The following is a 12147-nucleotide window of genomic DNA, read 5'->3' on the forward strand; positions in this document are numbered from 1 at the left end:
AAGAGATTAAGACAAATATAAGAAAAATAATAAAGATACAACAACAGTTGTATCTGTTAGTAATGTCTACATTATTTGTGATGATAATTCCATAAACCTTGCATGTTAGGATTCAACTTGGACTATTGATTCGGGTGTCTCATATCATGTTACTCTTAGGCATGATTTCTACTCATCTTACAGTGTGGTAGTTTTGACACGGTAAAAATAGGAGATGAATAAGTATTTAAAATTATCGGTATGGGAGATGTTTGGGTTGAAACTGGGATTGGTTGAAAGATTCAATTGAAGAATGTTAGACATGTTTCTGATATTCGTCTCAATTTGATTTCAGTGAAAGCCTTGGATGTTGAGGGTTATCACAATTATTTTGGTGGTGGTGGTGGTATATGTAAAATCACCAAATTGTCCTTAGTGGTTGCAAAGGAGAAAAGTTCCACTTCTCTCTATAGGATTCCTACCAAGTTATGCAATGAAAAAGTGAATGCAATTGAAGAAGCCTCTTCTAATTTATGGTATATGCACCTTGGTCACTTGAGTGAGAAAATACTCAAAATACTTGCGACGAAAAATTGTCTTCCTGTGAAAGGTATGTCCGTAAAAACTTGAACTCATTATTTTGCTGGAAAACAACATAGAGTTTCTTTTCATAATATTGGTCCTTATATGAGGCACAATAATCTAGATTTAGTTCATACTCATGTTTTCATGATGGATAGTAAATCTCTTGACATTGGATCATATTTTGTTACTTTTATTAACGACCATTCTAGAAAAGTGTAGGCATTTCCTTTGAAATCTAAAGACCAGATACTAGGAGTCTTCAAGAATTTTCATGCAAGTGTTGAAAGAGAAAAGGGAAGGAAATTGAAATTTATTCGATCAGATAACGGTGATAAAAACAGAGGTCCGTTTGAAGAGTATTGTAGAAAACATGGAATCCTACTTGAGAAAATAGTTCCAAAGACACCTCCGCATAATGATGTTGTAGAGAGAATGAATCATACTATTAGTGACAAAATCAGATGTATGCTTTCTCAATAAAAATTATAAGAAGTCGAGATGTGATATTTCTTGAAGACTAGACTATTGAAGATTTTGATAATGCTGAGAAACAGAAATCAAATTCCAAAAGTTACATAGATGGTCAGAATGTAACTGATGATCATGTAGCTCACCATTATGAGCAGGTTCTAACTGAGCTGTCAATTGAATTTGAGTTGAGAAGAACTACTAAAGAACGTTAACTTTCTCATAGATACCCTCCACACGAGTGTATGATGATCATTGGTAGTGGAAAGTCATAGTACTACTAAGAGGTTATTACAAATGTTGATAGAGAAAAATGATTGAAAGTCGTGCAAGAAGAGATGAATTCCTTGCATGAGAATCACACATTTGACTTGATAAAGTTGTCTAAGGGCAGAAAATCACTAAAGAATAAATGAGTATACAAGATAAAGGCAGAAGAGAATAGTTCTCAACCAAGATACAAAGCAAGATTGATTGTGAAAGGTTGTAATCAGAGAAAAGGTATTGACTTTGAAGAAATTTTTTCATGTGGGGTGAAATATCCTCTATCTGAGTTGTGCTTGGGTTAACAGCTAGTTTGAACCAAGAAGTTGAACAACTTGATGTGAAAATTGCATTCCTTCATGGCGATTTGGAGGAAGAGTTTTATATGGAAGGTAAAGAGTAATTTGGGTGTAAATTGAAGAAAAGTTTGTATGGGCTCAAGCAAGCACATCGACAATGGTACAAGAAATTTGAGTCTGTCATGGAGAAACATGGGTAGGTAAAACTTCTTCTGACCATTGAATGTTTGTCAAGAAATTCTCTTATGGTGATTATATTATTCTCTTGTTAAATGTGGATGACATGTTAATTGTTGGTCATAACACTAAGAAGATTGAATCTCTAAAGAAAGATTTCACCAGGTCTTTTTAAATGAAAGACTTGGGTCCTGCAAAGCAAGTTATGGGCATGAGAATTACTCGTGACAGGAAGAATGATAAGTTATGGTTGTCTCAACACAATTACATTGAGAAAGTGTTAGAGAGGTTTAACAAGACCAATTGCAAAACTGTTAGTACGCTACTTGCTACTCATTTCAAAATGAATTATGATCAATGTCTTACAAGTGAGAAAGACAAAGAAATGATGAAGAAATTTCCTTATGTATCTGCAGTTGATAGTTTGATGTATGTTATGGTATGCACAAGGCCAGATATTGTTCATGCAGTTGGAGTTGTCAGTTGATTTATCTCTAATCGTGGTAAAAATCATTTGTAAACAGTGAAGTGGATTCTCAGATACCTCAGAGGCACTTCCAAAGAGTGTTTATACTATGAAGGTGGTGAACACGTGTTGGACAATACTTTCCTACTTGAGTCGTGAGAGGGAGATTTGTTGGATGAACTCACTTCCCAAGTGGAATCCACAAATGTTACTAGTATTATTAGTATTATACTATGAAGGTGGTGAACACGTGTTGGATGGCTACACATATGTATATATGGCAGGTGATCTTGATTTTAGAAAATCTACTTCTAGTTATATGATGGTGTTTGTAGGGGGAGTTAGGTCTCAAGCAAGACAAGTTTATGTTATTTTGTGATAGTTAGAGTGCAATCTATCTCAGCAAGAATTCGATATTTCATGCAAAAGCGAAACATATTGAGGTGTGATATCATTACATACGAGATGCACTAGAAAAAAAAAAGTCTTTTTAATTGAAAAGATCCATATTGATGATAATGGTTCAGATATGATGACGAAAGTCTTGCCTATGTCGAAGAGGATATATTGTAGAAAGAAGGCCGACATGGTTGAACAATACTTTCCTACTTGAGTCGTGAGAGGGAGATTTGTTGGATGAACTCACTTCCCAAGTGGAATCCACAAATGTTACTAGTATTATTAGTATTAGTATCAGTATTAGTATTATTATTGTTATTATTATTAAAGAAAGAAAGAATATGTGTTTTATTGGGCTTGGCCCATGTAGAGAAGAAAAAAAAGCAGAGATTTTAAATCCCTATGTTAAAATCAGGAAAGCAACACTGCATGAAGGAAAAGGAAACATAGAAAGATGGATAGCTTAAAAACAAGGAAGAAAAGTTTGGTTCCGGTGGTAATATGTGTGTAGCAAACTTGTTCCATTTGATCTATAATTTTAGTATGATATTTCTACCACTGAGTATGTTATATTAATATATAATGTTAGTAGTTTTACCTTCTCTAAAAGTTACTTTAAAATACTCTTTTTAGTGGATGATTGTGTGTAATTTGTTTGGTTTCCACTATTTGGTGATAACTATTGTTGATTGATGTTCCCTAGTGTTACTAAGAAGATTATGGTGTACCCATTAATTATTATAATGTAAGTTTTTTACTAGACTAGGTCCCGTGGTTTTTATTCTCTTATTTTGAGAGAAGTTTTCCTCGTTGAAAAATTGTATTTGTCTCATATTTAATGTCAATTATTGTTGTCATGTAGAATTGTATTTTTTATTTGGTCATTTATTTGCACAGGTGTGGACAAAATGTTATGTATTATTAAGATAATTATCTTTGATTTTTTCTCGACAATTACAAACACCACTAACAAAAAGTTCCTACATGTCATATCACACTTTATGCAACTAATACACTTTTTTTCTCCTATAACCCACACTTTTTTATATTTTTTATTTGCACCTTATTTTGTCTCTAATTAAAATATTTATTTGTACTAAAATAGCAATAGTGCATTTCTGTAATGGTGAAATACCATTTCTACGAGTTGCATCAACTCTCATATAGAAGTATTGATCATGATTTCTAAGGGCTTCAACAATTCTAAGAACACATGTCTCCTCATTCGAAACCTTCGTCGAAATTGAGTATTTGTGTATGTAAGATTTTCAAAGAAATCGTCATGGAACAATTGATTGTGTTCATCTTCACAATTTCAATTTATCACCGACCTTCTTTGTTTGCACCTAGTGTTGTTCACGACTTGTTCTTAATCCCACTCGCATAATATAGTATATGACTTGGTTAAAGGTCGTATTAAAATCAATTTTTGTATCCATTATATGGATGATATCAGAAAATGAGAGAAGATTGCACGATTTTGATGAGAAAATGAGGGAATGAGCAGACATTGAAAATTGTCGTATATTTGATATATAGACTTGGTATATAATGACTAGTTTTTAAAAACTAATATTATAACAACTGTTTTTAAATAAAAAATAATAATAAAACGATTAGTTTAATAACAACTAATAATATCATATAACAAAGACTTATATTTCATAACAAATAGTACTTTATTATAGTACATTAATTATAACTAAATTATAATATTTGTCGAATAAAAGAACTAGTTATTAAAAAATAAAACATCAAGCTACACAAGTCCTACATCTTTCTTAATGAGTTTACAACAACCCTAGGTAGTAAATCTCAGATAGCGGTGCGGTGCGACCAACCCCAAAACCAGGATAGCGGGTTGCAGGATACTAGAATTACCTCTATTTTTTAGACAAATTACATGAATAATACTATATAAACATGCATAATTAAACAATGTCTCAAACTCATAAACATTTATAAATAGTAATAAAAACCTCAAGTCTTAATCAAAACATACATTTAGATACCAAATATCACCATATTCTTCGACATAGTAGAGTAATAAATTAACAAAATATTAAAATTAAAATGCATCTTAGAGGAATCAAAGATCATCATCATCTTCAACATAGTCTTCTTCCTCTTCCTCCTCTTCATATTCCCCATCAACTTCAATATATTCTTCGGTCTCCTCCTTTCCATCATCTTCAACATAGTCTTCTTCCTCTTCCTCCTCTTCATATTCCCCATCAACTTCAATATATTCTTCGGTCTCCTCCTTTCCATCATCTTCAACATAAATAGGTTCAACTTCTTCAACATCTTCTTCTACAACCACTTCTTTTGATATTGCTTCTTGTGCTATTGCCTTAGATGCACTTGCAACTGCCTTTTCTTTTGATGCCCGCGTAGTGTAGACCATCAGCTCATTAGCCCCACTTGCATTGGCAACATTAGTCCAAGTTAGATTATCACTGACATAAACTAATTCTTCAATAGGTTCACCATGTTCCCCCAAGTCTCCCACTTCAAATTCATTGATATAATCATCATCATCATTCAATACGATTGGATCAATCACATCACGATAATCATAGCGCTCTTTTAAAGTCTGGTTATACTTAACGAAAACCAAGTCTTCCAACTTCTTATCCTCAATTCTACTTCTCTTCTTAGAAGGAATCTATGTATTATAATTTAAAATGTTAGTTTACTAAATTAATATGAACCTAAATAATAGAATACTCTATAACTTAATAACAAGTATTAACTTAAATGCTCAAAAGTACTCCAATTACGCTCACATCCTGAAGACTGCATGTCAAACTCAACACTTTAATGGCCAATACTTGCAAAAGTGGAGTTTGTGCTCCATAAGTCTTCCACCACTCAACTACAATGAAACAATCATTTTCATTTTATACAAGTTGTGTGCTAAAAAATTTAAGTAGAAAATAAATGAAGTTCCAATTACTAGGAGCTAATGTTGCTCTTTATCTTATTGCTCCATTGAATCCAAAGAGACCATTAACAATATTATATTCCGCCAACTATGTTGTAGTCATGTCACTCATTTGATGACTTTCATTAAGTGTTCCAATGCATAAGTGAAGACCTTCCACCAATATGAGATCATGCTCAATTTCTGGTTAGCTATAAAAATATTTCGGATTAAGGTTGTAACCTACATAATGCAATGGATGACGAAGTTGACATTTTCACCTTTCATCAATGATTGCAAATACATCTATTTACTTGCTTGCTTGTTCATTGGAAGTTTTTCGAATATCCTCATTGGCCTTGACCATTGCTGCATATATGTATCCCATTGCAGGTTTTTTCTCATTATCAATAAGTATTAACACTTGTACAAGAGGTCCCATAACCTTAAGAGTGTAGATAATATCATTCCAAAATAATGTCAAAAGTACAATACAGGTTTCCTTTTATCCCTTAGCATCGTTAGCTGTCTTGGACTTCAACCATTCTTCTGAAGTGAACATATTTCTAAGGTTGGTTTTTTGTTTATGAATCTTTGCAAAGTAAGAAATATGGTAGCAAACCTTGTGACTCCATGTCTAACCAACTCAACAATGCTAGTGTTCTTCCTCATTGTGCTCAACTCCAATGTTGGTTATAAATGAAGCCGACAAGACTAATCCCTTTTTGAATAATCATATAAATCGGTTATGAAACTAGTTTTGTTTAAATAGTTATTTTGCAATTTATATTTATTCACTCATTTCTACAATTTTGTATAGATTAAATTGCAATTTTCTTTAGCAAACTTGGAGTTACGAAACCAGTTGAATTAAATTGATTGAGTTAAAATAAAAATTATTTGAAGAAAATAATAAACATGTTGATTTAAGATTTTTAAAAATTAAATTTGATTTTATAATTTATATAATAATTTATTTAAAAAATTTAAAAGTTGTTTTAGACTCATTTGTTATCGATTAAAAAAAGTAATTTTGATATTCAATATATTAGATATTTGTTATTAGAGGTATTAACATGACAAAAAATCACATTTGTTTTAAAAAATATATATATCTTTTAATAATAATTTTTATAAAGAATTTCTCAAAATAGCTTTTGTTTTAATCATTTTTTAAACTTTCATTAGCTAACAAGAGATGTAACAAATAGATGAAATATTTTAAATGATATTTTAAATTAAATTATTCATACTAATTTTTCATTTAAAATATTATAACTAAAAGATAAAATAATATAATTTATTTAAAAAAATCTTTAACAAAAGCCTATGACATATATAATAAAAAATATATAAAAATGATTTCTTCCTATTTTTCATAAAGCTTTAGTAAAGCAAGACAATCATATCGAATCATGTCATAGTTCATGCATTAAAAGATTTGTACAAACCTTTTCAAATGTGGCATTACAAGACACGAGGAAAACATTACCCAAACAAAGCTAAGTCCTTGATTCTTAAATATTTTGGCCCACAACCTTCTATTTAATCTATTTAATTTAATATAATAATTTTCATTGCCTCCAAAAGAGTACAAACCTATACTCCATGATCTGTTCCCCAATCAAATGCTATTTATTTTGGTCCCCCAACGGAAATTTCCATCCAACCTGTGAGCTTGTGGTACCAATTGCCAAGTCATTCGATGCAAATGCAAATGCCAAGTCATTGAAATAAGTAACTAAATTTCATTCAATAATTAGTAATGGATATTATATTACTCCATCTCAAAATATAAGTTAAAATAAATTAACATAAATAAATATATTAAATTTTTTTATTAATTTTTAATTATATTTTGAAACAAATGAATTGTAGTATCTAAAAATAAATAATAAAATTTCACATAATTAATGTATTTTGGAAACTATTGAATCATATTTTTATTAAACTCAATTATACAAAAAAAGTATGTATTTTATTGACCTAAAATACAAAAAAAGAATTAATTAATCTGTTAATATTTAAAGACATTGTTTTAATAAATAGATATTTGCAATAATTCCTTATATTATAAGATTATCATAATAATAAACGATGTAAGTTAGTAATTATATTCTCTCTTTTATACAAAATTAAAAAAATTAAAAGCACGTAACTATCGTAAATTATAAATCTAAAAATAAATATTTTTGCTTATAATTGATTGTAAGAGAGGGAATACTTTTTAGACCTTGCCAAAAAAAAAGAGAATATAAAAATTAACTCAAGGTTACGTTGATCCATTCTTGAATCACTAAATATATTAAAACTATTCTCCAGTTAAATTTATAAATATTTCATTTGCATTATACACAATTTTTAAAAAATAATGATTTATGTTGATTTAAATGAAAAAAAATAATTTTATTTATTTAAATATCTTTATTAACTTTTTTGGTGAAATAATTAAATGAGTTGAAATTCAGTAAATAATAGTATATTAGCATAATAAAATAATTGATGTTTTACTGATAATATATTGTATTAATAATAAGAACTCTAAGAAGTAATGAAGAGAGAAGGGAAAAAAAAAAGACTGAGGTTCAACAAAATGCAAAGTCATCACATAACGATGCAATAGTAAGATATAAACAATAAAACTTCAAAAGATTAAGCTCTTTTCAAATTACAAGAAACATTAGTTAGATTTTTCACAAAATTACCCTAATTAAATATAAAAGGTTAAAGGGTCAACTACTTCTCTCTTTTTAATTAATTGAAAAATAGTTCTGATTTCAAATTCGAAATGTGTCATCCAATTTACTAATTTTGACATTTTTACTAGTTGAACTAGACTTTACATTGATTAATGAAATTTTATATATAGAGGTGGATGTAGTAAAATACTTAAAAAACAAATTTACTAATTTGATATTTGTTTTAAGTTTAAGTCGTTAAGATACTACATGATACTCCATCAAACATTCTAAACTTAAATTTAAATATACATTAAGATACTATAGGGATAGTTCATCACACATTCAAAACTCAAATTTAAGAATACCTTAATTAATTATTTTATTTCAATTACTAAAGACTTTTGAGAAATTGAGTTAATCGAGCTTAATCTTCAAATTCTATCTATGAAAAAATCTCAAAACTCTCTTGTTTAGCTTCTATTTTATGTTAGATTATTTAATTAATCAAATTATCGATCGACAATAATTGATTATTGGAAATTTGTATTATATAAATTATACTTTTTTGTATTCAACACTAATCAATTGACGAGAATGTATTGGATATTATTTTTGAATAGATTATGATGGATTAGACAATTCTCTTAAATTCAATGAGACATTCATGCCCTCAATCATTTATGCTATTTAAATGGTGTCTATTTAAATGCCCTCAATCATGTAAAGTAAATTTTATGTGTTCATATTCTAAAATGCCATTTATACATTAATGTATGTAGTTTGTCTTTTCGTCTTTTAAAATAAAATAGTATAATTAATAAGATGTATGTTTAGAAAATAACAATTAAATTGAAATAGATGTTTAAAAGACAATTTTTTCCCCATAGGTACTTGTTATTGCGACAAAAGTAGAAATTCCATTGTACAAGTAGAAAAACACCAAGTAATTCACATTATAGTTTGCCAATATACATTAGTACAATAATATGAAACACAAGGGACATGTTCCATAACTTTAATTTTACCTTAACTAATTAACAACATTTACTCCCTTAATTAAAAACATTAATTCACTACTAGTTATGACGATGATGGACACACTCAAGAGGAGTAATTGGAAACCTACTAACATCATTACAATAATCATAAACCATATGTTTAGCCCTGACCCACATAAGCTGATGAGATTGATGCAAATTAAGTACAGACAAATTAGGCTCATCCCACCAAAACTTCTTATCATCACTACTACTACTACACCTCTTTGTATTATCCATTGCAGCCACTGACATTGGACACTCACAAGCATTGATTTCAAAGGCTTTATATGTTGCAATAAAAGGTGCATGACTCCAATCTGTTTTCACTCTTCCTCCTTGTGTGGCCCAATCATCTGCATTCCATATTGAGCTGTATACACCCATTGGTTGGTCCTTTGGAAAAGGAATTCCTTTGTGTTCCATGTTTGTGTGTACTCTTATTGGTGTTTCATCCACTAAAAATCTGATCATTCAAAAATAAAAATAAAATTAAATATGACTATAATTTGCATCAATAATTATAATTAACAAAGACACATTTTAACTAAGTTCAATTTTGATTGGAACAACTTTTTATCGGTTAAGACAAATAATGAAGGGAAAAGGTAGAAAATGATGCGCATGACATATAATGGCTAAAAGATTCCATTTCCTTTTCCATGGCAATGTACTACAAGATTCCATTTCAATTCCTTTTCCATGGCTTTTGTTTTTCAGTGACTCACGAGGGAACACAATCACATGCCAAAGCCTATGCAACCACCACTCGGAATAAAGCAACTTACCTAAACATTTCTTTTGATGCCCTTCTCTATATAGTCAATACATCCAATGACCATGCTCACCACACAACCGTACAGATCTTATCGGAAGTGACACTATTTTCTTCTCATACACCAACCTTACCTTAATTTTACACATCAAATTATAACTTACTTCAAACACCAAAACTAGGCACATTTCATGTTTCTCACACCAACCTTACCCATTGTTAATTAACATCAGTTATTTAAGAAACACACCAAAGCACAATTTTTGTTAATTTCATTTTAGTCACATCTTCATTTTGTGGCTTTTATGTCATTCATCAAATTCAAATTCAAAGCTACTACAACATTTGCATCATTCATCATCACAAGATGTGTCAACAATTTCAACCAACACCACTTTAGATCACATTGTGTTTGGAATTGCTTCAAGCAAGAGTTCATGGACAAAAAGAAAAGATTATGTGAAACTATCGTGGAAAACCAACAATGCAATGAAAGGTTGTGTTTTTATGGATAGTATTAGTAATGAAGATGACCCTTCTTCTCTTCCTCCTCTTTGTTTATCTCGAGACACGTCGCGGTTTCGATACACTTTTAAAGGTGGACTTCGATCGGCGATACGCGTGGCTCGAGTCGTTGTTGAGACAGTTGCTTTGAATCATTCAAATGTGAGGTGGTATGTGTTTGGTGATGATGACACAATTTTCTTGCCAGAGAATTTGGTTAAGACACTTTCTAAATATGATCATGAGCTTTGGTACTATATTGGTGCACACTCTGAGATTTATGAGCAGAATAGGTTGTTTGGTTTTGGAATGGCTTTTGGTGGTGCTGGTTTTGCTATTAGTTCTTCTTTGGCTAATGTTTTGGCTAAGGTTTTTGATTCTTGTTTGGAAAGGTATCATCATCTTTATGGAAGTGATGGTAGGGTGTACTCTTGTTTGGCTGAACTTGGTGTTGGATTGACACATGTACCAGCTTTTCACCGGGTGAGATATTGTTAATTTAAATCATTATTAGATTGAAATTAATGCTAAAAAATTATAAGTAATTTGTTTTTGGTGGAATGGTCAATTTAGTTTATGAATTTGTTGATATAGTACAATTTTATCTTTAAGATTAACAAATTATGGGATGATCTATAAAATTTAAAATTCTTCATCACATTAGTTTTTTTACACAATCATTTTGGATTTTAATTTCATAAATCTCTTTAAAATTTCATTAATTTTTTTGAGATTCGTGCTAATAAATTGTTTAAGTAATTCCATTTCAAAAATTTCGAAACTTTCAATTTTTTTTTAAAAATTATTGAAACTTCCAAAATTATATATCAAATTTATTTCATTCTTCATGTAATTTATTTCATATTTATTACTATTAATTTATTACTATAAATATATTACTATTTATTATTATAAATTTATTATTATTTATTACTATTAATTTATTGTTATTAAAATTTGAAGGGTGACGGATTATCAGTAGTAATAATAATAATAATATCTGATTGCTGATGAATTTTTCTATAGAATTTATAACCGTTTTTGGTATTTTTCCAAAGTTTCGTAATTGGTAATTTTTTCAGCATATTTACATTTTGAAAGTTTTAAATTTACCAAAATTTTGAATAAATTTTAAAACCTTAGTTAGGTATTATTTCAAAACTTTAAATATAAATTATTTTTAATTTACTGTATATATTTATTATTATTATTATCTAAATATATTAATGTCCATGTTGAAATTATCATTTTAACATTGAAAATCACCTAAATTTAAATGTGTGAATCAAAAAAGAAAAAACTAATTGTTAATTAATAATATAAAATTAGTAAAAGACGGTAGAAAAAAATTATACAATACAAATACCTTACTTCTGTTGTGTGATTCTGAAAAGCAAAAGTGATTCTGAAAAGCAAAAGAGTAAAGAACACATTCAATTCCCTTACTTTTCTTCCTTTTTTCAAATCCAACTTCCAATGTTTATAGTATAAGATTGTCACTCTCTCTTCCGCCCTCCTCCGTTCATCGCAAATACATTTTTGTACGTTCTTCTCTCTCTTCCTCTTTTCATCGCAAATAACCACCAC

At 29.4% G+C, this 12147-nt stretch overlaps 3 protein-coding genes across 3 annotated transcripts in view; 2 read left to right on the forward strand and 1 right to left on the reverse strand.

Moving 5' to 3' along the window:
• Positions 1 to 9173: 9173 nt before the first annotated feature.
• LOC101503109 (xyloglucan endotransglucosylase protein 6-like) overlaps positions 9174 to 12147 on the reverse strand; it is a 53400-nt gene continuing 50426 nt past the window's right edge. Inside the window, exon 4 of the mRNA XM_073369726.1 lies at positions 9174 to 9747. Coding sequence (XP_073225827.1) covers positions 9321 to 9747 — 427 coding nt within the window. The 3' untranslated portion in view covers positions 9174 to 9320. The remainder of the gene's footprint in view (positions 9748 to 12147) is intronic.
• Positions 10075 to 12147, forward strand: part of LOC140918578 (uncharacterized) — a 28353-nt gene continuing 26280 nt past the window's right edge. The window contains exon 1 of the mRNA XM_073369727.1: positions 10075 to 11043. Within this exon, the coding sequence (XP_073225828.1) occupies positions 10546 to 11043 (498 nt within the window). The 5' untranslated portion in view covers positions 10075 to 10545. The remainder of the gene's footprint in view (positions 11044 to 12147) is intronic.
• Positions 11571 to 12147, forward strand: part of LOC140918631 (uncharacterized) — a 6895-nt gene continuing 6318 nt past the window's right edge. The window contains exon 1 of the mRNA XM_073370221.1: positions 11571 to 11604. Within this exon, the coding sequence (XP_073226322.1) occupies positions 11571 to 11604 (34 nt within the window). The remainder of the gene's footprint in view (positions 11605 to 12147) is intronic.

This window comes from Cicer arietinum, chromosome 6 (genome assembly GCF_000331145.2).
Source record: "Cicer arietinum cultivar CDC Frontier isolate Library 1 chromosome 6, Cicar.CDCFrontier_v2.0, whole genome shotgun sequence".
In the NCBI taxonomy this organism is placed as follows: domain Eukaryota; kingdom Viridiplantae; phylum Streptophyta; class Magnoliopsida; order Fabales; family Fabaceae; genus Cicer; species Cicer arietinum.